At 48.4% G+C, this 23,347-nt stretch overlaps 11 protein-coding genes and 1 non-coding gene across 14 annotated transcripts; 6 read left to right on the top strand and 6 right to left on the bottom strand.

Moving 5' to 3' along the window:
• Positions 1-174: 174 nt before the first annotated feature.
• Positions 175-2,691, bottom strand: TERG_00073 (uncharacterized protein). The gene is made up of 2 exons (XM_003238033.2): positions 1,526-2,691; positions 175-1,469 (listed from the first exon to the last, which is right to left on the bottom strand). The coding sequence occupies exons 1-2, from the start codon at positions 1,709-1,711 to the stop codon at positions 378-380; spliced, it is 1,278 nt and encodes a 425-aa protein (XP_003238081.1). The 5' UTR covers positions 1,712-2,691; the 3' UTR covers positions 175-377.
• Positions 2,692-2,725: 34 nt separating this feature from the next.
• TERG_00072 (uncharacterized protein) lies at positions 2,726-6,069 on the bottom strand. 2 transcript variants are annotated; one of them, XM_047749033.1, is made up of 3 exons: positions 4,262-6,069; positions 3,931-4,203; positions 2,726-3,877 (listed from the first exon to the last, which is right to left on the bottom strand). In XM_047749033.1, the coding sequence occupies exons 1-2, from the start codon at positions 5,311-5,313 to the stop codon at positions 3,978-3,980; spliced, it is 1,278 nt and encodes a 425-aa protein (XP_047604996.1). In that variant the 5' UTR covers positions 5,314-6,069; the 3' UTR covers positions 2,726-3,877; positions 3,931-3,977. The 2 variants fall into 2 exon arrangements, with proteins under 2 accessions (XP_047604996.1, XP_003238080.1); XM_003238032.2 differs by having other exon boundaries at positions 2,726-4,203.
• Position 6,070: 1 nt separating this feature from the next.
• On the top strand, positions 6,071-7,675 carry TERG_00071 (uncharacterized protein). Its single transcript, XM_003238031.2, has 3 exons — positions 6,071-6,738; positions 6,797-7,052; positions 7,104-7,675. Exons 1-3 carry the CDS (start codon positions 6,329-6,331, stop codon positions 7,416-7,418), a joined length of 981 nt encoding a protein of 326 aa, XP_003238079.1. The 5' UTR covers positions 6,071-6,328; the 3' UTR covers positions 7,419-7,675.
• A 116-nt stretch (positions 7,676-7,791) lies between these two features.
• Positions 7,792-7,863, top strand: TERG_10503. Its single transcript has one exon. It is a non-coding gene; the product is annotated as a tRNA-Trp (tRNA).
• A 337-nt stretch (positions 7,864-8,200) lies between these two features.
• TERG_00070 (maleylacetoacetate isomerase) lies at positions 8,201-8,893 on the top strand (the record flags this gene model as incomplete). Its single annotated transcript, XM_003238030.1, has 1 exon — positions 8,201-8,893. One exon carries the CDS (start codon positions 8,201-8,203, stop codon positions 8,891-8,893), a length of 693 nt encoding a protein of 230 aa, XP_003238078.1.
• A 115-nt stretch (positions 8,894-9,008) lies between these two features.
• On the bottom strand, positions 9,009-10,822 carry TERG_00069 (fumarylacetoacetase; the record flags this gene model as incomplete). The annotated part of the gene is made up of 2 exons (XM_003238029.2): positions 9,009-10,292; positions 10,436-10,822. 2 exons carry the CDS (start codon positions 10,820-10,822, stop codon positions 9,009-9,011), a joined length of 1,671 nt encoding a protein of 556 aa, XP_003238077.2.
• A 64-nt stretch (positions 10,823-10,886) lies between these two features.
• On the top strand, positions 10,887-12,445 carry TERG_00068 (homogentisate 1,2-dioxygenase; the record flags this gene model as incomplete). Of its 2 annotated transcripts, XM_047747545.1 has the most annotated exons (4): positions 10,887-10,954; positions 11,028-11,537; positions 11,613-12,263; positions 12,325-12,445. In XM_047747545.1, the coding sequence occupies 4 exons, from the start codon at positions 10,887-10,889 to the stop codon at positions 12,443-12,445; spliced, it is 1,350 nt and encodes a 449-aa protein (XP_047603502.1). The 2 variants fall into 2 exon arrangements, with proteins under 2 accessions (XP_047603502.1, XP_047604995.1); XM_047749032.1 differs by lacking the exon at positions 12,325-12,445 and having other exon boundaries at positions 11,613-12,267.
• Positions 12,446-12,734: 289 nt separating this feature from the next.
• TERG_00067 (uncharacterized protein) lies at positions 12,735-13,508 on the bottom strand (the record flags this gene model as incomplete). Its single annotated transcript, XM_003238027.2, has 1 exon — positions 12,735-13,508. One exon carries the CDS (start codon positions 13,506-13,508, stop codon positions 12,735-12,737), a length of 774 nt encoding a protein of 257 aa, XP_003238075.2.
• Positions 13,509-14,197: 689 nt separating this feature from the next.
• TERG_00066 (4-hydroxyphenylpyruvate dioxygenase) lies at positions 14,198-15,594 on the top strand (the record flags this gene model as incomplete). Its single annotated transcript, XM_003238026.1, has 4 exons — positions 14,198-14,850; positions 14,921-14,980; positions 15,039-15,396; positions 15,460-15,594. 4 exons carry the CDS (start codon positions 14,198-14,200, stop codon positions 15,592-15,594), a joined length of 1,206 nt encoding a protein of 401 aa, XP_003238074.1.
• Positions 15,595-16,330: 736 nt separating this feature from the next.
• TERG_00065 (uncharacterized protein) lies at positions 16,331-17,890 on the top strand (the record flags this gene model as incomplete). The annotated part of the gene is made up of 2 exons (XM_003238025.1): positions 16,331-16,716; positions 16,777-17,890. The coding sequence occupies 2 exons, from the start codon at positions 16,331-16,333 to the stop codon at positions 17,888-17,890; spliced, it is 1,500 nt and encodes a 499-aa protein (XP_003238073.1).
• Positions 17,891-18,478: 588 nt separating this feature from the next.
• TERG_00064 (uncharacterized protein) lies at positions 18,479-20,227 on the bottom strand (the record flags this gene model as incomplete). The annotated part of the gene is made up of 1 exon (XM_003238024.1): positions 18,479-20,227. One exon carries the CDS (start codon positions 20,225-20,227, stop codon positions 18,479-18,481), a length of 1,749 nt encoding a protein of 582 aa, XP_003238072.1.
• Positions 20,228-21,100: 873 nt separating this feature from the next.
• Positions 21,101-23,043, bottom strand: TERG_00063 (lysine-tRNA ligase; the record flags this gene model as incomplete). The annotated part of the gene is made up of 2 exons (XM_003238023.2): positions 21,101-22,744; positions 22,819-23,043. 2 exons carry the CDS (start codon positions 23,041-23,043, stop codon positions 21,101-21,103), a joined length of 1,869 nt encoding a protein of 622 aa, XP_003238071.2.
• Positions 23,044-23,347: the final 304 nt, after the last annotated feature.

The following is a 23,347-nucleotide window of genomic DNA, read 5'->3' as shown; positions in this document are numbered from 1 at the left end:
GTGTGCCATTACTTGTTGTGTATTGATACTGTATAAATTATGACCCATCATTTTAGCTTTCAGAAGAAAAAAAAAAATATTACCGGCGTTTTCGGATTACAATACAGTCGGGTTGCTTCCCCGAAAGCTTACTTTCCATGTGAATTATGGCGTTTTCTTTTCTTTTCTTTCTTTTCTTTTTGCAGGAAGCGAAGACAAAGCTTTGGCTCTATTATTGAAGGACGAATGAATACTCCGTAAAATTATTTAGGATGATTTGAATGAGAGTTGATGGTTAAAAGTTCATTGATACATCACTCTATTTATCAGCCAATACTTAGTCTAGCTATCTATATACTCAATCTAATGTAGCCTCCGTTCCAGAAACAAAATAGGATCTAATTCTTCTGTGCAGCTTTCAAATATGTAGTAGAGCCTCTTCCTCCAAAGGGCCATGACATTTGGTTAGCAACTTTATGGTCAACCCCCAGCTCTTCGGCAAAAGACCATACCAGTGAAGGGTGCTTTTGAAACCAGCGACCAACGAGAGCGTAATCCAGGCCATCTTCCTCCAATAGCCGGTTAGCAGTTGTGCCAGTGGTGATGTTTCCGACAACGCCCACGAGCATCCGATCACCAACAGCTTTCTTGACGGCCTTTGCCATCGGAGCATGATAAGGCACGCCAGGTAGTGCGCCCCTCACTTTTTGGTCTGGGTGATTACCGCCAGAGCTGATGTCGATGAAGTCAACCTTGCCGCCTTCAGCCAGTACCTCGGCAAAGCGAACTGTGTCCTCCACAGTCCAGCTGGGTAAGTCGGGCCGGGACTCTTCGAGCCACTCGGTAGATGAGACACGGAGAAACAGAGGCATGTCTTCGGGCATATTTTTGCGACAAATGTCGACGATCTCGTTGGTGAGGCGTATTCGGTTCTCAAACGAACCACCGTACTCATCAGTTCGGTTATTTGAGGTTGGGGACAAGAATGACGACAGTAGATATCCGTGGGCATTGTGGATTTCAATAAAGTCGACGCCGGCAGTCACAGCACGACGCACGGATGCACCAAAGGCCTCCTTGAATTCTTCAATATCTGCCTTTGTCATGGCCTTCGGCTTCCCTACTCGCGGACCCCAAGGAATATCACTTGGCCCCTTAATATTATCTGGCCAGCCACCCACATTTTCAGGGGCGAGGTCGCCAGATGAGAGCCAGGGAGCAAACGTGCTGGCTTTGCGGCCAGCATGGCCAAGTTGGATGCCAATAACCTGGCTCTGGCTGTGAACAAACTCGACGACCCGCTTTAGAGGCTCAATCTGAGAGTCCTTCCATAGCCCAGAATCTTCAGGGGTGATCCGCCCTTCTGGGAGGACAGATGTGGCCTCTACCATCACAAAGCCAGCTCCGTGGATCGCAATGCTGCCAAGGTGAGCCATGTGCCAGTCGGTAAGATGGCCATCTGGCGATGAATATTGACAGAGAGGCGCAAGCTATGCCGCATATCAGCAATCAACAATCTTGTGTTTATATATATTTCTTTACTCACCCCGATGCGATTATGAAGAGTCAGCCCTCTTATCTTTAGCGGCTGGAAGAGCTTTGGCGGGGCCGAGCCATTACTCTGAGGGTTCGCCGCCTGGCCTGCCGGAGGATTCTGATACGGGGTGAAATAGCTGATGTCAGGAGCCGGCGTGTTTGAAATGTTTTTGGTATCGATATCAGAATCGCCCATTGTTGCGCTTTCCCGCTCCGTATGTCCAAAGTAGATTCGTAGTACAATGGCTTTATAACACGAGTAACTAGCCGACTCCTTTGAATGCAGCGGCCCCTCAAGTTACAGAACAAAAAGCAAATTGATAGGCAGATAAGAGGGGATTTGAAATGATAGCATAGAATAAAATCAGCGCAAGAGTATGCGACTGCTGTATAGCTTTATATAAGGCTTCAGACGGCGGCCGCGGAAAGGAAGAGAAAACCGAAAACCGACGAACCAGCAAAGATGATGTGATTGCTTTGAAATCAGGGATTACTAATGGTTAACAACTAGTTGGTTGACGCAAGATAGGGGGAAACTGGCAACAGACAGCACTGAGTGCACAGTGTCGATGCCCTGCTGCTCCGAGAGCCGTGGATGGCTCTGCTCTACTGAAACGTGTGTGCAATCAAGGCAGTTAACTAGTTAGCTGATTAACTACACGTAACTAAGTAGTTAACTACCGGGCGGAGTATTCTCAGATGACGACGAGTACAGCATCCACCGTCCCAATGGAGGGCTGACACAGCCTGTTGCAGCTCGATATCACAACCCGCTTCCAGCTGCCTCGGGCTCGACTCCCTTTTCTTTCGAGGGCTCAAAGTCATGGTGATAACAACAGCCGTAGCCGCGCCTAGTTTTCGCTGCTATTCTTGCTGCCTTTGCCTGAAAATTTGTCACTTTAACAGGTACTGGGCTTCCCACTCCACCCGGTTATCATCATCACCATGGAATGGGCAACTATAACTTCTGCTACTCCAGACTCCGGGGCCTCATGTAGGCCTCACTCCTAACCGTCGCCAACGAAGGATGGCTAGATACTGGTCAGTGCTGGTGGGATCTTCCTTGTATGCAGCAAGCCTTTGATAGCGAGAAAGTACGCTATCGGCATATGGATATCCTTCTCAGGCTTCAGCCATAGCCCTCTCTTCTGCACTGGCCAGAGGCGTGTACACTCTGTACCGCACACAAAGCTACCGCCCGCCCGCTGGCCAGCTTGTTTCTCTTGTTTTCCAAATTGCTCGGTATGACCAGCTAGGCTTCGCTCTGGCTCTCACCATTGGAGGTGCTTTCTTGCAACAAAGGGCCGTTTGCGTATCAGAACGGCCAAGCTGGAGATGCTCAATAAACCTGCTTCGCTCTCGAGAGGTATCCAAGCGGTGATTCTCCCAGAAGACTGAAATGCAAAGGCTCCAAGCCACGAACGCTGAAGTAGGATATACTCCTGGCTCAATCGGCGATCTTGAAAGGCATCAATTATACATGCTCCTGCGAGCGTGTTGGAATAGGCGGACGAACTGGAAATGGCAAATTATCCCTCACTCTTGCATTGTTCAGGTTCCTCGCAGCAAAGAAGGATGCAATCGAGATTGATGGTGTGGATAGTTCACACATTAAACCGCATGACCTGCGCAGTCGCTTAACTATAATACCCCCTAACTACCCCATACTATCCTCAGGGCCTACCGGTTCTAATTCATATCTTTTTGACCATTATCCCGATTCCGTGCTTCAAACAAGCTCTGTAACTGATCTACTCTGCCCCAGCAGAGCGTACTTCTGCGTTTCAGAATCTTCATTCCCTTATTTCACGCGAAGGCTAAAACCTAAGCTAAGGCGAGAAGCAGTTGCACTTCTTTTGCACGAGCCATGATTACACTCCCTGATATCCTGGTCTTAGATGAGGCGACAAACACTAGGGATACTGAAACTGATGCCTTAATGCAATGAAGTATTCACATCGAATTTTGCGGCGTCACATTTCCTTTAGTCGAAGCCCTATTCTCTAGCTCTTCTCTCTTATTGCACGAGTTAGTTTTCTACACGTATTTGAGATTTTGGGAGAAGGAGGCAAGGGAGATGTAATCTCGCTAGTAAGAATGAAATATGCGCGATACATTTCAGGCCTGTTTAAAGGCCAAGGGATTTTCTTAAGGCTATATAGACGGTAATAGGAAAAGACAAAGCAACGAGGAAAATATATAGAGTTTGTGAATATGAATTTGAACTCCCTGAAGAAACAAACGGCTTCCAAGGATTGAATTTTTGACAGGAAAGGGCAACCGCCACCAGAAGTCCTGTAGGGGCTACTGAGTACATCGACTGCTGCAAATTCACGGGGAATACCAAGTTGTCGATCAAGGTCTGCACAGGCTGTCAGCGCATTTTTCAATGATACAAACCGAGAGATAACTAACCGTTTGGGATAACCAGTTGTGCATAGCAAATAAGCAGCTTAAAGGGCCTAATATAGGAGCTTGCCGCCCTGGAGGACGAGCGCGAGAAGGATATTTCCAAATTCTTTCATTTCATCTCTCTCCCCAATGTCCCACACTCGTACCTCGTGCATCTCCAATAGGGACATGGTGGCCGCTGCATTCGCAGTATTTTTGAGGTAATTTATATAATTACGGTCATACTTGGCCACGACAAGCCTGATTTGCTGGCGTTCCTGCAGAATCATTGCGCGCCTAATAAATTATTATCAGAATCGAATTAGAAGAGAGTATGCTTCAACGCTCAACTCACCGATATGGCTCCTGGCTTCCGGGCTCATCTGGCTCCTCATATATCCAAGCCGCCATTTGGGCAGTGGCTTGATAAATGACACGGTTGTTATAACCCCGAAGAGTTGGTTTGACCTCGACGATCACTGTAGATCGTATGTCCGTCTTTCTCAGCACAGGTTCGGATAGATGGCCATCAGTCCTTGCTTCGAAGAGGAATGCCTTCGTTTCACCAGCAGTATCACTAGATCTGCCAAATTTGAAACCCTTCCTGACAGGAGACCACTCGAGTTTCACATCCGGGTGGTGCATACAAAGTGCAGCAAGGAAGGCAATCAAGAATCCGTTGACTATTTGCTCGTCCTCCACTCTTGGGAATGCCTTGCGGAAGGAGTTAGGGCTCATCTGTACCCAGGAGTGTGCCTGAGTGCTATCGCTACCAGCATTAGACGCCGATTCGTTCTGATCATCTTTCGCGTTCCCTTTACCCTTTATATCCTCGTCCGAGCTGTTGTCACCGGCGCCTTCTTTGATGCTTAGTTGCTGTAACATTTGTGCAAATTTATTGGTACCCATAGACTGGTCCAACCCTTTCCTCTCCGCAGCCGCTTTTGTCGGACTCTCAAGAAATACTTTGTAGTCGGATGATCGAAGACGGGATGCGATTGGGCTGAAATTGACGTTTTTGTCCTCCTCCTCTTCCGTATATTCTTCCGGCAGCCTGATCACCTGGCATAAGGTCATATATACATATGAGAATGAGCCGAGTCGTGGGATCAGCATAATAGGTTGCGAGCCTAGGTTGTTGAGATATGCCTGCCAGTCATCGAATTTATCTAACCACCCGCTTGCTTCGTCAACAGTATTGATGCCCCAGTCCTCTGCCTTGGTCGCCTTACGCTTCACTTCAACCCAATAACTCCTGAGTAGGAGATACTGCTCTTTGGATATCTTTGATGCTGAGTCGCAAGTCTTGCTGTGAATGCTCTCATCTTTCACGTGAGACTTGGAGGCAAGTTCTCTCCACGCAACAGCAGAGCGAGGAAACTCAACTATGTCGTTGGACCTGGACATAGTCTTGGTTTGTTTCCTGAGTGAGCACAAGGAGAATAATTGTAGGGGTAATAGAAAGAGAGTTTCAACCAAATGACAAGAATAAACAGCAATCGAATTTTGGGCACGTCAGTCGATTGGAAAACGATCTGAGCTGACAATGCCTTCATCATCGGGGGTTGGAATTAATCATCGTTTAAGTAGCTCGATTCAAAAGAACGTAGTACTTTAACGACGAGGTATAAGCGCCAAGATGGAGACAATCTGCATGGTCTTTGTGACATGGACCCCAATCCTCTGGAGAGTGGATGATAATTCAACCCGGAACGTTCGCACCCCTGCTTCAACCAGCTGCAGTTCAGCTGCGAGTTAGGGACATGATTTCATGGCGCTAAGGTGCATTATTTATGGCCACCTTGCAGCTGAGCAGTTGCCAAACTGCTAAGCCAAACAGGCGAGTGCGCGGAGGGCGTCGTTGGTTAACTAGTTAGTTATCATATTGGACAGCAGTCCATCCATTTATGAAAGCCTTCTATTGACCGAATATTCAACGTAGGCGAACTTATTGTGGTTTCGGCTTGCCCATGATTTTACCTTATGAAGGAAAAGATGATTGGACTTTGAGAAACATTCTTTTTATAGGCGGCGCGTGCTGGATCACTAGCCAAGTCTGTGAATAGGCACCCTAAATTTAGTAACTCAGTAACTAACTAGTTAACTAAGGTTTCTGGCGGCAGGCGATGAGGCTATTATTAGGTTAGGTAAGGAGGTAGTTAGGCGCCGGGCGGGCGGCAGGTACAGTGACCTGGAATTATGTTTTCCCGAAATCACGTGCCTGGAAATCGCCCAATGTCGAGCAGGTGCCGGGAACTCCTAGAACTACCTGCAGGCAACAACAACAAAGCCTGATTAATCCAGGAACCGAAGTTTCTCTCCCTGAATGTATACCCATCAGCTATTGACAAACCAGAAGATCTAGCAGTTAAATACCTAGCTGCAGCTGATATTTGCACCACAGCCATCCTTATCGCTCGCCATGGCTTTTGCAGCCGAACCAGACTTTGCAACGTTGCGCGCGATTGTTAAATGCAAGGTTGATGACCATGAAAAGCTCAAACCCCTTTTTAAATACTTGCGAAGCGCCCGTGGAGAAGAGAGCATTTACCTTTCTCAGGAAAAACTCAACCAATTCAAAATACACTTATCAAGCATGGACCTGGAACAAGGCGGACGGTTTTTTAAACCCGTTTCACAATCTGAATTCAACTCCTGGGACTATGACGAGACCATTTTGGAGGAGATCAAGTGGGGTTCTGAGAGCTGGAAGATGCGGGATGCCGAAAATATTTTCATGATGTGCCGTGAACTTATTCATTCCGACCTGCCAGCAAATCCGGATGAGGAGTCCAGGCTATTTCTCCAGAATACGCCGTGGCGTCATGTTGTGTAAGGCACCAACTTTCACTCCCACTTTTGATGCTCTACCTTTTCTAATGATCATTAGTGTTCCTCACACGCGAATGGGAGGTAACCTTGGCAACTCTTCTCCCGATGAACTAACAGACTGGCTACCCCAGATAGAGCTAGACGTCTACGAGAGCCGTCCTTCTGATAGTCATGTCATCTCGTTTTCTACACATGGCCTTCGCCCCGATAAAAGCATGGAATCAAAGCTTGCTCGCAGCGAGATATTGGTGGGCCTCGATATAATGATGCAACGGATGCTATGGCTCCCACATATCACAAACCATATCTTCCCAGTAAGTTTGTAATCTTCTCACTATGTGCCGACATTTCTAACCGAAAACCAGGTACTTATGATTTCATTCTTTAACCGACAAGTCCGTGCTAATGAAGTATACCTTGAAAATGGGATGTTGCACTTCAATTGTACCCCCTTCATTAACTTGGAGACGTTCGATAAATATAAATACGAGCTACTAGCTCGGTGGTCAGTGAGTCAACCGATTGGTGAAACAACTACATACCCAAATTTACAAAAGATGCCCGATGATTTCGAAAAATTCATAAACCTAGGAGACAGTACGCGGAAGGCCAAGAAGAAACCTCCAAAACCAACACCGAAACCAGCGATCAAGAGACTCGAAGAACTTAAGAGAATATAACCTAATGCTTCCTCACAAATATTGAGCAATGTTATTCTGGGGCCTTTTTTGACTTTTCATGTCTTAAATGAGATTGGGAAGGGGGGGAAGGATTGGGGGACAAGTAATTGGGGTTAATTGGGGTTATGTTTTGGTACAATTACTTTGGATACGTCTGTAATAATTTTTATACCCCTTTTCAGTATGGATGTTTTCCGAGTAGAACTATGGCGTCGGCAAGAATTCAGGAACCTTGAGTTAATAAATAGACTTAATGAGACTCATGATATAGAATTGTCGGGTCGGGTGGGTGCATCTGCGAAACGAAGCTCCGGGGGTTAGGCAGATCCAGCAAGATCCATGAAAGTGTTTGGCTCAAAAGAGACCCACTGACGGACCCGTGGCGCAATGGTAGCGCAGCAGATTCCAGATCTGAAGGTTGTGCGTTCAATTCGCACCGGGTTCATCTTCAGAGCTGTTACGTTCTCGACTTCTCGTTTACTATTTTTTCCCCTTTCGATTTTTCTCCATCTCTTTATTTTGACGACTGTTTTCTTTTATTTGGATTGAGGCCGAGGGGAGCTGATCACGTGAACGGGCTGCTGATTAATATGGAGGGGTTCATCCGGCAATACTCGGCTTTTTGCGGGTGATTAGGGAGTCGCTCGGCTCTTTCCTGCATCTGACGTCTGCTCGGAGCCTAGATAGATGATTTCAATTACAAGACGCTGATTGTGTACACTATCAAAGAAGCAGCGGAATAAAGGCAGATAACAACTACTACGAACGAGCAAACAACGACAATGTCCCCGTCCAACGTCAAGTTTCAGCTCTATACATACTTCCGGTCTTCATGTGCTGGCCGCCTCCGGATCGCCCTCAACCTGAAATCAACGCCCTATGAACCGATCTTCGTTAACCTGTTGAAAGGAGAGCAGCTCTCTGATGAACACAAAGAGATCAATCCTAATGCTACTGTGCCGGTTCTTTTATCCACACACCAGGAGAATGGCAAGAGCACAACATTTAAAGTCACCCAGTCTCTTGCGGCATTAGAGTATCTAGAAGAGTCACTACCGAACACGCGTGCCCTCCTCCCACCGGTATCTAACCCCGAGGCTCGGGCTCAAGCGCGTGAATTGGCGCTGTTGATTGCAACAGATATTCAGCCCGTGACCAATCTTCGCGCTCAGAAGAAAGTGAAGCAGTTGGATGCCGATGCGACCAAGTGGGCACTGGAGTTTTCCGTTGCCGGATTCACGGCATTTGAGAAAACCGTTGTTCATTCTGCCGGGAAATTCTGTGTGGGAGACGAGATTACGCTAGCTGATGTGTGTTTAGTGCCTGCTGTGTGGTCTGCAGAGCGGGTGGGCTTGAAGCTTGCCGACTACCCAACTACCAAGAGGATCTATGACTTGATGTTGGAGGAAGCAGCCGTCAAGGAGGCATTCTGGCAAAACCAACCTGATACGCCCGAGGAATTGAGGATGAAGTAAAAGTATTGCTCGCTATCGAACACTGTTCAGTTTCATTTTCATATCAACTTCATATCTATACTTGAAGGGAAATTGCAGTTATAGTTTCGTTATACAAACACAGGAAGCAAACGCTTTAGTTGATAACGGGGGCAGGGAGAATGGTAGCAGTGCAGTTTCCAAACCCGACATAGCTTCCCTCTTCACCACATATGCCTTTGAGAGTAACCTCATCGCCGTCTTCAAGGAAGACACGTTCACTACCATCGGACAACTTCATAGGCTGCTTTCCACCCTGAGTATTTTCGAGCAAACTTCCAAGTGTGCCAGTCTCCTTCCCAGAGATGGTTCCACTGCCAAGCAAATCACCAGTGTTCATATTGCAACCGGTGACAGAGTGGTGGGTAAGCATTTGGGCAAAGGAGTAGAGTAAGTTCTTTGCATTGGTCTTGGCCACGGTCGAGGTGCAGCTGCTGTTTGCTGGTTTGAGATCAAATTGAAGTTGCATGTCGTACACGTTCTCCGCTCTCTTCTCACGAAGATAAGGCAGCAAATTATCGAGCCCTTCTTCAGCAGCGAGACCAGTGGAACGGAAAGGCTCGAGGGCATCCATGAGGACAACCCAAGGGGTGATGGAGGTAGCAAAGTTCTTTGCGTTGAATGGGCCAAGAGGAACATACTCCCATGCCTGGATGTCACGAGCAGACCAGTCATTCATCAAGACGACACCAAACAGGTGATCTTCAGCCTGGTCAATGGGGATGGGCTCTCCTAGCTTGTTCCCCTTACCAACAAAGACAGCCAATTCAAGCTCGATATCGAGTTTCTTGCAAGGGGAAAAGATTGGAACCTTGGGGGTGGCGGCTGGGTTAGCTAGGATCTGACCGTTTGGTCTGCGGACGGGCTGGCCAGAGACAATGACGGAAGAGGCACGGCCGTGATATCCAACGGGGAGATGTTTGTAGTTTGGCTGCAGGGCATTGTCAGGCCCACGGAACAGAACTCCAACGTTAAAGGCATGGTTTAGGCCAGCATAGAAATCAGTGTAATCACCAATTTTCATGGGTAGATGGTTGGTGACATCCTTCAGCGGGACGAGAGCTTTTCCCTTGAGGTCCTCGTTGGTCTTGAGGATCTCTGGGTAAGGGGTAGAATCGCGGAAAATGTCCTGTAGGTAGCCCCTGACCTCACGGTGAACCGGTCTTCCCAGAGCGGCGAAGTCATTTAAAGTGGGCTTAGTGAAGACGTCGATGTGTGAAGAGAAAGAGGAAAGCTTGGAGAAACCACCAGCAGAGGAGAAGGCGAAGAGGTCCAGTGCATAGTCACCAATGGCAACAGCCGGTCGGGGGTCAGCCAGCGCCGCTGTTGAGATAATGCCAAAGGGAATGTTGGCCAGGGAAAATGGAGAATCCCGTGGGATCTGGAGCCACGATGCGTTCGACATCTTTCTAAACTGTGATATGGATGACGGCGAGAAGCTGCGCAATTGACTGTGGAAGCGGGACGGTGAAGTTCGCAATGGCCGGAGTGGACAGAGAAGGAGCAGCAATAACACTTTCATACCACAAAGACGGAAGGAACGAACGGAAAAAAGAAAAAGAGGAAGGCAGTTTCCTTCTCCCGGCTCTTTCTTCTTTCGGGAGAGGGGCAGTTGGTGTTATTCAGCTTAGTCATCGCCTCTTGTTTGTTGTTTTTTGCCGGCGGGGTTGCGGATGGCCAAAGCTTTCTGGCGCCTGTTTGGTGCCAAGACGCCCTTCCATGTCCGCGGAACCTTCCCGCGCCGGCTAATTCCGGGTTCCGCTCGCTCGGGAGACTGGATGAGATAAGATGACGAGCGAGTAACACATTAGACGACCAACTTCTCTCGTTCGAGGCCGCTGACAAGGGCGCATATAAACTCCTCGAAGAGCGTCGCGATATCTTGTCTTCTTCATCAGCAATTTGGGACATTCAGATCCCTGCATACGTTCAATTCTTCTCTCATCGCTAGTTAAACGGTCAGACAAACGCCACCATGCCCGTCACAGCCTTCTCCACGCCAGAAAAGTACACATACCAGAACGGCTTCGGCTCCTACCACGAGTGAGTGATCCCTATCTACTTAATTTTGTCATGATAAGTACAAGATGAAATAAATGATTGCTGATTTGCAAAGAACCGAAGCCGTTAAGGGGGCCCTGCCAGTTGGCCAGAACTCTCCCCAAAAGCCTCCGTTTGGCCTCTACGCCGAGCAGTTATCCGGAACAGCCTTCACGGCTCCTCGACATGAGAACCTGCGAACATGGTTGTACAGGATAATCCCCGCAGCTTCTCACCGACCGTTTGAGGAGGTTGATGCCTCAACCTATCATACCAGCCTGAGCAAGGATGCCACTTCGCTCCGCCAGATCCCCAACCAGCTACGATGGAACCCCTTTGACCTTGATGAGAAAGTTGACTGGGTTCGTGGCCTGCACCTGGTCGCTGGTGCTGGTGATCCCGCTACGAAGCATGGGCTAGGTATTCTGCTCTTCGCCGCGGGCAAAGATATGGGAAAAGAAGCCTTCTACTCTGCAGATGGTGACTTCTTGATCGTCCCTCAGCACGGAGTATTAGACATCCAGACCGAGCTGGGCAGAATCCTTGTCCGTCCTAATGAGATCTGTGTTATTCCCCGAGGTGTCCGGTAGGCCAGACTAATTCTTTCCCGCGTCTGGGAATATATGGTTGAACATGGACTGATATTTATGATCGTATGTAGCTACCGCGTTACCCTCCCCGAAGGTCCTGTCCGAGGATACATCTGTGAGTTGTACCAGGGACACTACCAACTCCCCGAACTCGGCCCCATTGGATCCAATTGTCTGGCCAACCCCCGCGACTTCCAAGCTCCTGTCGCTTCCTTCGACGACGAAGAGGAGCCTAGCGAATACACCATCCTCAGCAAATTCAACAACACCCTCTTCCGCGCCACCCAGCCTCACACGCCCTTTGATATCGTCGCCTGGCATGGCAACTACTATCCTTTCAAGTATGACCTAGGCCGATTTAACACTATCGGATCCATCTCTTACGACCACCCTGACCCCTCTATCTTCACTGTCCTCACTGGCCAATCTGACCACCCCGGCACCGCCATCGCGGACTTTGTCATCTTCCCCCCGCGCTGGCTGGTGCAGGAGGACACCTTCCGGCCCCCATGGTACCACCGAAATACGATGTCTGAATTTATGGGCTTGATCAGTGGAGACTACGATGCCAAAACGGCAGGAGGTTTCAAGCCGGCTGGTGCAAGCTTGCATAATGTCATGAGTGCCCATGGCCCGGATGCGGCCAGCCACGAAGGCGCTTCCAATGCCGAACTCACTCCAAAGAAGGTTGGCGAAGGCAGCATGGCCTTCATGTTCGAAAGGTGAGCTAACTTAAATACGTAGCTCCATTTTCCTCCGTTCTACTGCTAACGTTTTGACTAGTTGCTTGATGGTTGGCGTGTCTGAATGGGGTCTAAAGACCTGCCAGAAAGTCCAGGACGACTACAATGAGGAGAGTTGGACGCCACTGAAAAGATACTTCAAAAACCCAAACAAGAAGTAAGCTAAGAAGAATGGCTCAAGCGGTATATCACGGCTGTTCCAGTTATCCCTGACCTGTTTTCTGTATGATTGTTCGAAAGACCCTAGCTAGCACAATAATGACCAATACTCCATATCCGTTGAGACAACCAACATTTCAGTGGGGCCATGGATAGAACGACTTAAAAATATAATCTCATAACTTCGTTACATTCTTTTTTTACATCTAAAGTGATAGTAACCAAAATATTTACAACTGGCCCAGCCTGACTGGGGTTCATGCGGAGTGCAGTTGGTTCTAGCTGGCCACCTCATGTCCGGCTTTCATTCCATTTGGCAATCTCGGCTTGAATGGCATCTTTCACAATAGCACCGCACATCTTTGCGTATGGGTTGGTGCCGACAGCCATCTGCTTGGCTGCCTCATTGCCACACCGGCCACCGATCTGGAAATCATAGCTCGCAAGTTCCTCCAGGCGTTCATCTGAGACATCCTGAAGCTGTAGTGGTAGAAAGTTTCGTCGATGGTGTTCCTTCTCCTTCTCATCCTTCGACCGAGCTGCCTTGTAGAGTATGTATGCACGGTGGGTGTGGGCATTGGCCAGGATGCGAGAGTGGAAGGGCGAGATGGCATCCGAGGACGACGAAGGGGTCAATAGAGCAATTGTTTTGGCCAAATTATCAAACAGTTGGTTCGAAGGTGCCGGTGTGGTTTGAGGCCCGTCCGGCTGATTCTGGGAGCCAGTGTCGATCGACAGGCGTATAGCTTGTGCCAGATTTAGGTAAGCTGGCGCATAGTTAGGGTGTTCTTCTATAATCCCCGAAAGCTGCGCTATGGCCGTTTGAATTATCTCCGGTGTTAGGTTCTCGTTGGTGGTCTGCAGGGGTCGGAGAGCGTCCAACTCCCGTTTTTTTAGCGACTGGACGTCAGCATCTGCGATATTGGGGAGTTGAGGGAGAGTCGAGTCCGTTTTGATGCCGTTAGAAGGAGATGATTCAGCGTCGAACAGAGCCTGAAGCACAGCAGAGTCGTTTGATGTGAGTGACGGCTTTGCGGCCGCAATCGATTCTGGAGTTGGAGCCATCGTGTCGGGGGTAGTTAAAGTGTCCTGCTTGGTACTGCCTCGCTTTTGTTCTCACAAAGAAGATGACAGCCAGTCTGTGTCAAGTTGTCCAACAACTTCGGCGACGACAGGATCTGATATCTGATATCCCTTCCGGTCGGCGTTGGCTAGGATGTTTTTTGCTGCTGGGGTCAAAAATACCCGAAGCGTGACCAGGGTGCCAAGCGGAGGCTGTTTGATGACGTAAAATTTGAGACCGTTGAAATAGCCGACCCGGCAATGAATATTATTGGGTGAATGCGCCCCAGGTTCAAAATACCCGTAAACAGCCGGGCGACCGAAAATAGCCTGGCCCAGAAAGACTGCAACAGCCAGCGGAAAAAGCAAAGCGCAAAGAATGGACCACAGGAAGTTTAAGGCGGCTGCCCGCTATTTTATTATTGAGGCACAGGAGGAGGATCAAATTGCCTGGCCTGCAAGGAAGCCGAATCCCCGGGAAGAAACTGTGCGCAAGGGTCGCTGCTGACCATTGTGGCGTCTATGAGTCGGTTGTTGGTTTGGGGTTAAGGAACCGTACAAAAGACTGCTCGTTCGCACAGAGTTCATTCCTGATCTTATTCTTTCCTTCTTTATTTCAGCGTATATGCGGGTGCAGTCGTCAAGGAAACAAAATCAATACTCTCACCACCGAATTTCGAACACCCATCAACATGGCTCCCGCTGCCGACATTCCCCAGGCTGCTGCTGCTGCTCCGGCCGACCTCTCCCAATACAAGGGCTATGATCACGTTCACTGGTATGTTGGAAACGCAAAGCAGGCTGCCACCTACTATGTGACACGTCTCGGCTTCAAGAAGATCGCCTACCGTGGTCTGGAAACCGGCCTTAAGACTATCGCCTCCCACGTTGTTTCCAACGGCTCCGTCACATTTGTCCTCACCTCGCCTCTTCGATCGCTCGAGCAAGCTGCTCGTTACCCTGCCGAGGAGAAGGCCTACCTCGAGGAGATCCACGCCCATCTTAAGAAGCACGGTGATGGTGTCAAGGATGTTGCTTTCGAAGTCGACTCCGTTCAGGCCGTTTTCGATGCTGCAGTGAAAAACGGTGCTAAGGTTGTCTCCGAGGTTAAGACTTCTGAGGACGAGAATGGTCAGATCAAGTACGCCACTATCCAGACCTATGGAGAGACCACACATACCCTTATCGAGCGAAAGGCATACAAGGGCCTTTTCCTGCCAGGATATCGTGATGAGACCGCCGCACCAGACCCAATCACCCAGTTCCTTCCAGAAGTCAAGCTCGAGCGGATCGACCACTGTGTCGGAAACCAGGATTGGAATGAGATGGAGAAGGTCTGTGACTAGTAAGTCTTCCTTTTTCTCATGCTCTTTACTGGAGTTTGTGAACATGGAGAATTGACACATTGTAAATAGTTACGAGAAGGTGCTCGGATTCCACCGTTTCTGGTCTGTTGATGACAAGGACATCTGCACGTATGTATCAGAATCTACCCTGTACACCTCATCCGAACAACAGCTGACACATGAATAGTGAATTCTCTGCCCTCAAGAGTATCGTTATGTCTTCCCCCAACGACATCGTCAAAATGCCTATCAACGAGCCGGCCCAGGGTAAGAAGCAGTCCCAGATCGAAGAATATGTCGACTTCTATAGCGGTGCCGGTGTTCAGCACATCGCTCTCAGAACCGAAAACATCATCGACACCATCACACAGCTCAAGGCCCGTGGTCTTGAGTTCATCAAGGTCCCAGAGACGTACTATGATGACATGCGCATGCGTTTGAAGAAGCAGGGTATGGTTCTTGAGGAGGACTTCGAAGCCCTCAAGAAGCTTGACATCCTCATTGACTTTGACGAGGGTGGCTATCTCCTCCAACTCTTCACCAAAGTATGTTTTTCCGTAATAATTTCCCCATGCAAGTGTATGCACACGTTGCTAACTCTCTGTCAGCATCTCATGGACCGCCCTACCGTCTTTATTGAAATCATCCAGCGACGCAACTTCTCCGGATTCGGTGCTGGCAACTTCCGTGCTCTCTTCGAGGCCATAGAACGCGAGCAGGCTCTCCGAGGAAATCTGATATAGATATGGAAATAGCGAAATTTCCTTGTCACGAGTCTTCTACTTCTCTTTCATTCCTCAGTCTCGATTGTTTCAATAATGACCCTGATGCCAGCTGCCATGTCATGTATAATTCCAGTTATATATATCTTCTGTTCGGAATGCATTAGCAGTTAATAGAGCAGAAAACACTCAACCATTTATCAAGACAATATTCCTGTATTCCTATAGTAGCCTCCAGGATACTAACAGTTGTAGTCGTCCCATTATTGCGCACATTGCCATGATATCAATCTCGAAGGAAGTAGTCAAATTCATTTTGGCTCGAACGTTTTAATCATGTGTTTCACGCAGAGAAATGTTTTAACATCATTCAAGAAGAGCAGCTATCTTTAAACATGTAGCTATCAAAGCATCTAGCTCGGTTGATACTCGACGTCGGGTAGTTTCTTCTTGACGTCTCTTTTTCCTTTTCGGCTCGAAGAAAAGCTCCGACCTCGGCGCACTCACGTACAGCCTATGACTAATCAAGGAATAATGAAGATCCGTAAACAAGTGATTACCTAATTATTTAAGGTTTATCGCAGGTCGAAGTCCAATCAGGAGAGCTTCATTTCGTGCCTGGAGATGAGAAGTTGCTGTTAAAGAAGTTGAAGCAGTCGAAGCTGTTGAAGAAGCTGAAGAAGCTGAAGAAATCCAAGAGCGGACGGTCGTGTGAGATTCCTGGTCACATCTCCAGTAAGCTGCCTGCCCAAAAACGATGCCGCCCGCTACTCCTGGCCCGTCAATATTGAGGCAGTCGCTGTCACTATCACGACTCCCACGAGAATTCTTCACTTGTCGCCAATGTCTACAGCGGCCTCAGCCGGCGAGAACTGCACGGCAATGGATAGGGACAAGTCATTTTAGAGGCACTTCGAAGTACACTTCCGGTTTGCTAGCTGCGTTTCGAGTGCAGTCTTCCAAACCAGTGGTTCCAAGGTCATTTTTCACAACCGCAGCTACTCCAGCAGCAGGAGAGGCTGTTTCTAAGTCAAGGTTTCCTGAGATCAGCTCCAAAGGAACTGCATACTGGCTGCTGGCGAGCGCAGCAAGTGTCTTTGGCATTGTTGTGTTTGGCGGGCTAACTCGTCTTACCGAGTCTGGGTATGGTAATCCCGAGGCTCCGACACCTGGTGATATGTTCAATCGCTGACATCCGTATAGACTTAGTATAACAGAATGGAGACCTGTAACGGGCTCTATACCACCGCTGAACGAAGACGACTGGGAATCCGAGTTTGCCAAATATAGGGCATCACCGGAGTTCAAGCTTCTCAATCCCAACATGACTCTCCAAGAGTTCAAGTCGATATATTATATGGAATGGATACACCGTATATGGGGCCGTTTCGTTGGCCTTTCTTTCGTTATTCCTGCCGCTTACTTTGTTGCCACAAAACGGGTCTCAAAACCCATGAGCCTTCGTCTTGCTGGCATTGCTGGTCTCATTGGCTTCCAGGGTTTCTTGGGTTGGTGGATGGTCAAGTCTGGCTTGAAAGATGACCTGTTCGCACCCGGTAGCCATCCTCGTGTCAGTCAGTATCGATTGACTGCACATCTTGGAGCTGCTTTTGTTTGCTATGTTGCCATGTTGTGGAACGGATTGGCTATTCTACGCTCCCATCGCCTCCTCGCCGACCCAGTCAAGGGCCTAGAAGTCCTTCAGGCACTGAAAAATCCTAAACTGGCCGTCTTCCGTCGCTCCGTTGCCGGACTTGCATTGCTTGTGTTTGTCACTGCCATGTCAGGTGGGCTCGTCGCAGGCCTCGACGCTGGTTTGATATATAACGAAATCCCGTGGATGGGCAACGGCCTAACTCCTCCGAAGGAAGAGCTATTCGATGAGTTCTACTCTAGAAAAGAAGACCGATCCGATCTATGGTGGAGAAATATGCTCGAGAACCCATCTTTTGTGCAACTTGACCATCGAATACTGGCTATGACTACCTTCACCTCCGTCATGGCACTCTGGGCGTACAGTCGTATGCCCACCATGAAAAGACTTCTCCCTCGTGCAGCAAAGAAAGGTATCCATGGAGTTGTAGGGTTCACTGCACTTCAGCTGACCCTAGGAATCAGCACGCTCCTCTACCTTGTTCCAATACACTTAGCATCCGCCCACCAGGCAGGCAGCCTGTTCCTCCTCACCTGGGTTATGGTCTTGGGCAGCCGCATATGGCATCCTTCTCGTACGGCAAGGCTCCTCCAGCAGACTGTTAAAGCTAAGCCACTGTCTTCGACCTCACATGCTGCTTCTCCTCTTGCAAAAAGAGGTTAAGAGCTGCGAGACCTACCATTTTAGTTCTTCTCCCCTCTGTATTAACATTAACTAACTATATAATAAATGTACTATCTCCGCTAAAATCGGCAATTTGGAAGAAGATGAAATTATAGTTGTATTATTCTAGTATCATTTCGATGGCTTCTCTCTAACTAATAGTAGCTGCATGGTTGTTCAAACTAATTCACCTTGAGCAGCAGCTAAGTGTAAATTCCTGGCACAACACCAAATTAACCAGGATTGAGAGCGAACAGTCACCGATAAAAGCAGTAAGAAAGAAGTAAATAGAAGGAAAGACAAACAACCACATAGAAAACTAAAAGAATTTGACCCCAAATGATGCTAAGTCGTATGCTGCTATGCCAGTTATAATGACAGTGATGGAGGCTATTGCTAGTAGCAAACACAAGAACATCATCACGGAGCCAATTACCTGTTAAATCAAAGGCAGGGTGCAATAGAAATCCAAATGTTTGTGGGCCCAGAACAACCAAACTTGTTAATCAACATATATTTATTCCCAGGAACAACATCCAAATGTTTTATGGTCTATGACCCTTCTTGATTGGCTTCTGTTATTCATTATCACAGCTCCCATGCCCTGCCATGGGGTTTTAATGTTCTTTTCTCTGCCTCACGTCGCTCCCGCTCTGAGGTTTCGGTTTTTTCGGTTTCTCTATCTCCAGGGAGAATATCTCTCAGGCCAAATGGAACTTCGCGCTGGTGAAGTGGCATCCGTGGATGACGGGTTGCTGACGGGTTGCTTACTGGCCTAGGCTGATCGATATCCATGGGATCAGGCCTAGGTATCAATTCTGACACTGGCACAGCGGGAGGAGCAACGTACTCAATCAGATCCAAGGGCTGGACCAAGATTCGTCGTTTTGGGGCTTGCACAATGCCGCGCATATGCTCCGGAACTGGTGACGGGGATCGGAAGTAAAGCGAAATAGGAACGGGACGTACAACGGTAGTCGCTCCTATAGTTCGAGTTTGAGTAGGAACCGGAGTGGAGGGGGGCGGTTGAGAGGCAACAGCAACAGTGCTGGGCTCAGGAGCAGGATCCGGCTTAGGCGCTGGAGACGAATGTTGAGATGGAGTTAATATCCAGCTACGAGTCGGCGGGTCAAACTTACGAGTGGCTGGCACAGGGGTTTTGGGGCCCTCATTTCTCTCCTTGGACTGCTTCTGGTCCTTTTCCCGTTCTTTGAGAGCCTGCTCTGCAGCGATGAGAAGCCAGTTCATCCGGGTCTGAGCCATGGGGTTGAGGCCTTTGAATACTCGTTTTTGATACGCCCTGCCATCTGCGATAAGGACATCCTCGTTTTCTGGGTCTATATCCGTGGCATCGTCATCCTCGTTTTCATTTTCTTCATCACCTCGATACCCACAGTCCTCCTCAAGGGCGCTGAGAGAAGTCAGGGAGGATGAGCTCGACAGATTATCGGTAATCGCTTGATGAGTACTTTCAGGAGTTCGGGGCGCTTTACTACAGCCGACTGAGGCTCGGCTTGGAAGATCGCTGCTGGAGCCGGCTGGCTTGACACTGGCCGGGCCGCTGGAAAACTGCATTTTTAAACTCGCCAGACCTCTTTGAATTATCGCCCTGGGATCACTTGCATCTGTCAGAAACATGCTAGGAGAACTATTTGCACTCTCGGTTGAATATATTGGAACGACGGAAGGGGTCCAATTCTCTTCAATATCAGGGTTAGGACGCATCGGTGTAGAAGCTATATCCTTTGCAACAGCTTTACCCTTGTCAGGAGGAGTATCCTTTGCTCCATTGTTGGAATTTTTCCCTTTCTTTCGAGGTTTTTTCTGTGGCAATTCATCATCTGAGCTGCGATAAATGGTCCCTGTGAATTTTCTGACACTGCCATGGGCACCATTCCCACCCCTGGCATTCCAGCAGGGGGTGCATATCTGCCACCCACAATCAATACAGCGCTGCAAGGTGGACTTGTTATGCTTATTGCAGACATCACACTTCGCAGTATGGATTTTGATTGGTTTGAAAATTGTATGAGGCCGCTGGGAGCTTCCTGCTGGTGCGGCTGTAAAGGGAAAAGGGCTACCATGCTGAGTGTGCATTGGTTGTTGAACTGGTTGCCCCTGGGGCGGTCCTGGTGCTGGAATTTTCTGTGCAGGTTCAGGATTAGTGTCCTGAGGAGACGGGCTGGAAGATATCTCAATCACCTCGACTGGCTTGCCGTTGACCATGATATGAGGGACGTTTGTGTTTATCTTGGGAGGTTGAGGCCGAAATGGATTGGTACCGGAGCTGGAAGTCCTCTCAGGAGTCGCGAGATCCTGTCCATTTGTTGGAAACATGACAGCCGTCCAACTTCGCGCTGTGGAAGATGTTCAAGTTTGTTTGATATCAAGATACCTTGGTCGAAGAGCAAAAGGGGTAAAACTGATCAAAAGATGATGTGCCAGGAGCTTCATCTAATATGTAACAGTTTGACGTCCAAAGAAGCAAACAGAAGCCCTGTAGAGAAGAACGATGGCTTGCTATACCAGGGAGGACTTTGCATGGACTAGTGGGGAAGTTAGTAGTTAAGCGAGGAAGAACTTGGAGGCTTTGCAGAGAAAGAAAAAGATAACCATAAGCTCTCACTACGGTTTCTTCCGTTAACTTTGGTATTGAATAGGACATTCACTAGTAGAGTGAGTCAGGTTCAAAGGAAGAGGAACACACTAATGGGCACTTCCGTAGTGACATTCCTGCAGTCACTTTGTTAGGATAGAGTCTGATAAGGGTGCTATATGTGAAAGTAAATATTCACATATAATACATAGGCTTGAGCTTGTAGCAAGATACATCCTTCGTTATTTTACTTATCAGGGGCTTCTTATGGTATCAAAATATTGGTAAATAAAGCCCCCTGCCCATCTGAAGAAACCACGTCTATAAGAGTATGTAGGGAGACTCCTTTATCAAACTAATCTGAGCTCCGTTAAGAAGACAGGATGTATGCTTGGAAGGGTGGAAAGAACGGTGAATACTCGAAGACTCCAGGATGAAAGAATAATGCTTTTTGTATTTCATACGATTCAGGGGTGAGATGTTCCTAATCCTAATTCGTTGATTATTCATGAATCTGGAAGAGCGTTTAAGTTCGCAGATACAGGGGCGAAGATGGCCTGATTCATTTATGGGCTAAGGCATAGAAGTTAGACTCGTTCAGAGAGGATAGGTTATCAGTTTCGGAAATATTCTTGGATTTGGAGGGAACAGTGAAGTGACTTACGAATACCCTCAACAGGGGTAGGCTCAACACCAGCAACCTCCGCCGCGAGATGGTCCTTGTCCTTTACAGCAGTCTTGTCCTCCTTCATGAATGGGAAAGCCAGAACCTCCTTGATACTGTAGTTGTCGGTCAAGAACATCACCAGTCTATCGATGCCCATACCCCATCCACCAGTGGGTGGAAGACCATATTCCAAACTGGTACAGAAATTCTCATCTATCATTTGTGCTTCATCGTCACCCTGTTCCTTCTGCCTGGCCTGCTCCTCAAAGCGTAGTCTTTGGTCGAAAGGATCGTTCAACTCAGTGTAAGCGTTAACTATTTCCTTCTTGCAGACAAAAGCTTCGAATCTCTCACACAGACCCGGGTGATCTCGGTGATACTTGGCTAGTGGTGACATCATCTGTGGATGCCCGATAATGAACGATGGGTTGATACACTTCTCTTCAATGAATTCACCAACAAGCTTGTCAAGCATTCGGGCATTGGTGAGCGGTGGGGTACATTCGACGTTGACTTTCTTCAGGACCCTCTTCAAGAACCCGTTGGTCTCCTCAGTGTGAAGTTGATCACCTGGGGGAAACTTTTCGCCAGTGGCCTCTTCAAGAGCCGGGATCATTTCAATTTTCTTCCAAGGGGCCTTCCAGTTGACGTTGTATTGCTCACCGCTCTGGGTATGGAATACGGTCTCGTAGCCACCAGTAACATGCTTGACAAGGCCAGAGACAAGATCTTCGGTGACATTCATGAGGTCATAGACATCGGCATATGCCCAATAGAACTCACAAGTGGTAAACTCAGGGTTATGAGTAAGGTCGATACCTTCATTTCTGAACTGACGACCCATCTCGTACACACGCTCAAGGCCTCCAACAATCAACATCTTGAGGTACAACTCGGGGGCAATTCTCATGAATAGGTTCATGTTGAGTTCGTTGTGGTGGGTAATGAAAGGCTTAGCAGTAGCACCGCCAGCAATAGCATTCATCATTGGAGTTTCAACCTCAACGAAGTCACGCTCATCAAAGTATCGTCTGATGTAGCTGACAATCTTGGAGCGAGTAACAAAGACATTTCTTGAGGAGTCATTCATGATCAAATCTAGATATCTCTGTCTGAATCGCTGCTCCTGGTCCTTCAGGCCGTAATGCTCTGAAGGGATCTGATGGAGGCATGGCGAGAGAAGGATAACCTGGCGGGCAAAGATCGAGAGCTCACCATCGTCCCGGTTCTTTGGGTTAGTACGTCCAGGGAACCCAACGATACCAACAATGTCTCCTCTTCGTAGCTGTTCATGCTGGGCTTCGAATGGCATATCACCGGTGGCCTCTTGGGCTTGACACGCGACTTGCACCTTCACGCCCTCTGCGCGGAGGTCGTAGAAGATAAGTTTGGCTCCCGAAGAACGCTTCGTATATATTCTTCCGGCAATGCGTACTTCCTTCTCGGGCTTCTGCTCTCCCTTCTTCAGCGAATCGAACTCCTTGAGGAACTGGCGGAGGTCATCCGTGACCTGGAATTTGTGGGGGTATGGGTTGGGCTCCTTGGTCTGCCGAAGCTGGTTGATTTTGGTACTTCGGATTTCGAAATATTGCTGTCGAAAGACACGATTAGAATCGCTCACTCCGTGCAATGTAGCGCATCACTGTGCAGAATAGAACCACTTACGTTGGGCGTGAGCTGGGATTCATCTTCTTCCTTGTTCTTCTTCTTGCCCTCTGCAGGTGCCGCGGCGGCAGCAGCGGCAGCCTTCTCGGCCTTCTTTTCCTCTAGAGCACGCTGCTTCTGTCTTCTCTTCAATTCCGACTTGGACACTCTCTCGCCGGTGACTTCGTCAAGCTGGAGGTTTGCGACAGAAGCCCCCGCCTGGTCAACGGCAGCTTGGTCGGCCATAATTCTCTAGCAGTTCGTCCTGTATTTTTTTCCGAGTGTATCAGAATTTCTCGAGCATGAATTACCGATTCCAGGAAGCGACCCTAGAGTTTCTATTTATCGTGTAGATAATTAACGAGTCAAAATGCGCAAATGGCGGGGAGTTGGAAGTTGTTATTTTGACTCAGGTCACTTTTTTCTTTTTCTGGATTTTTTTTAACTAATTTTTGCACACAAAGTTTCAAGTCCCACATTTGCTAACTAACTAGTCAAACAATCGCTCTACTCCCGATGAGATATCCGTCTATAAGGCTTGATAGATGAT

Source organism: Trichophyton rubrum, assembly GCF_000151425.1.
Source record: "Trichophyton rubrum CBS 118892 genomic scaffold supercont2.1, whole genome shotgun sequence".
NCBI classification, from domain to species: domain Eukaryota; kingdom Fungi; phylum Ascomycota; class Eurotiomycetes; order Onygenales; family Arthrodermataceae; genus Trichophyton; species Trichophyton rubrum.
This window is presented reverse-complemented; position numbering and strand designations above follow the sequence as displayed.

What these genes read in the sequence shown, in the direction of transcription:
- TERG_00073 (XM_003238033.2), bottom strand. Translation starts at nt 1,711, where the DNA reads ATGGGCGATTCTGATATCGATACCAAAAACATTTCAAACACGCCGGCT. An exon ending in CTCTTCATAATCGCATCGGG is followed by an intron (nt 1,470 to 1,525) that starts GTGAGTAAAGAA and finishes TATGCGGCATAG; the next exon opens with CTTGCGCCTCTCTGTCAATA.
- TERG_00071 (XM_003238031.2), top strand. Translation starts at nt 6,329, where the DNA reads ATGGCTTTTGCAGCCGAACCAGACTTTGCAACGTTGCGCGCGATTGTT. An exon ending in ACGCCGTGGCGTCATGTTGT is followed by an intron (nt 6,739 to 6,796) that starts GTAAGGCACCAA and finishes AATGATCATTAG; the next exon opens with TGTTCCTCACACGCGAATGG. An exon ending in TCACAAACCATATCTTCCCA is followed by an intron (nt 7,053 to 7,103) that starts GTAAGTTTGTAA and finishes ACCGAAAACCAG; the next exon opens with GTACTTATGATTTCATTCTT.
- TERG_00072 (XM_003238032.2), bottom strand. Translation starts at nt 5,313, where the DNA reads ATGTCCAGGTCCAACGACATAGTTGAGTTTCCTCGCTCTGCTGTTGCG. An exon ending in GGAAGCCAGGAGCCATATCG is followed by an intron (nt 4,204 to 4,261) that starts GTGAGTTGAGCG and finishes ATAATTTATTAG; the next exon opens with GCGCGCAATGATTCTGCAGG.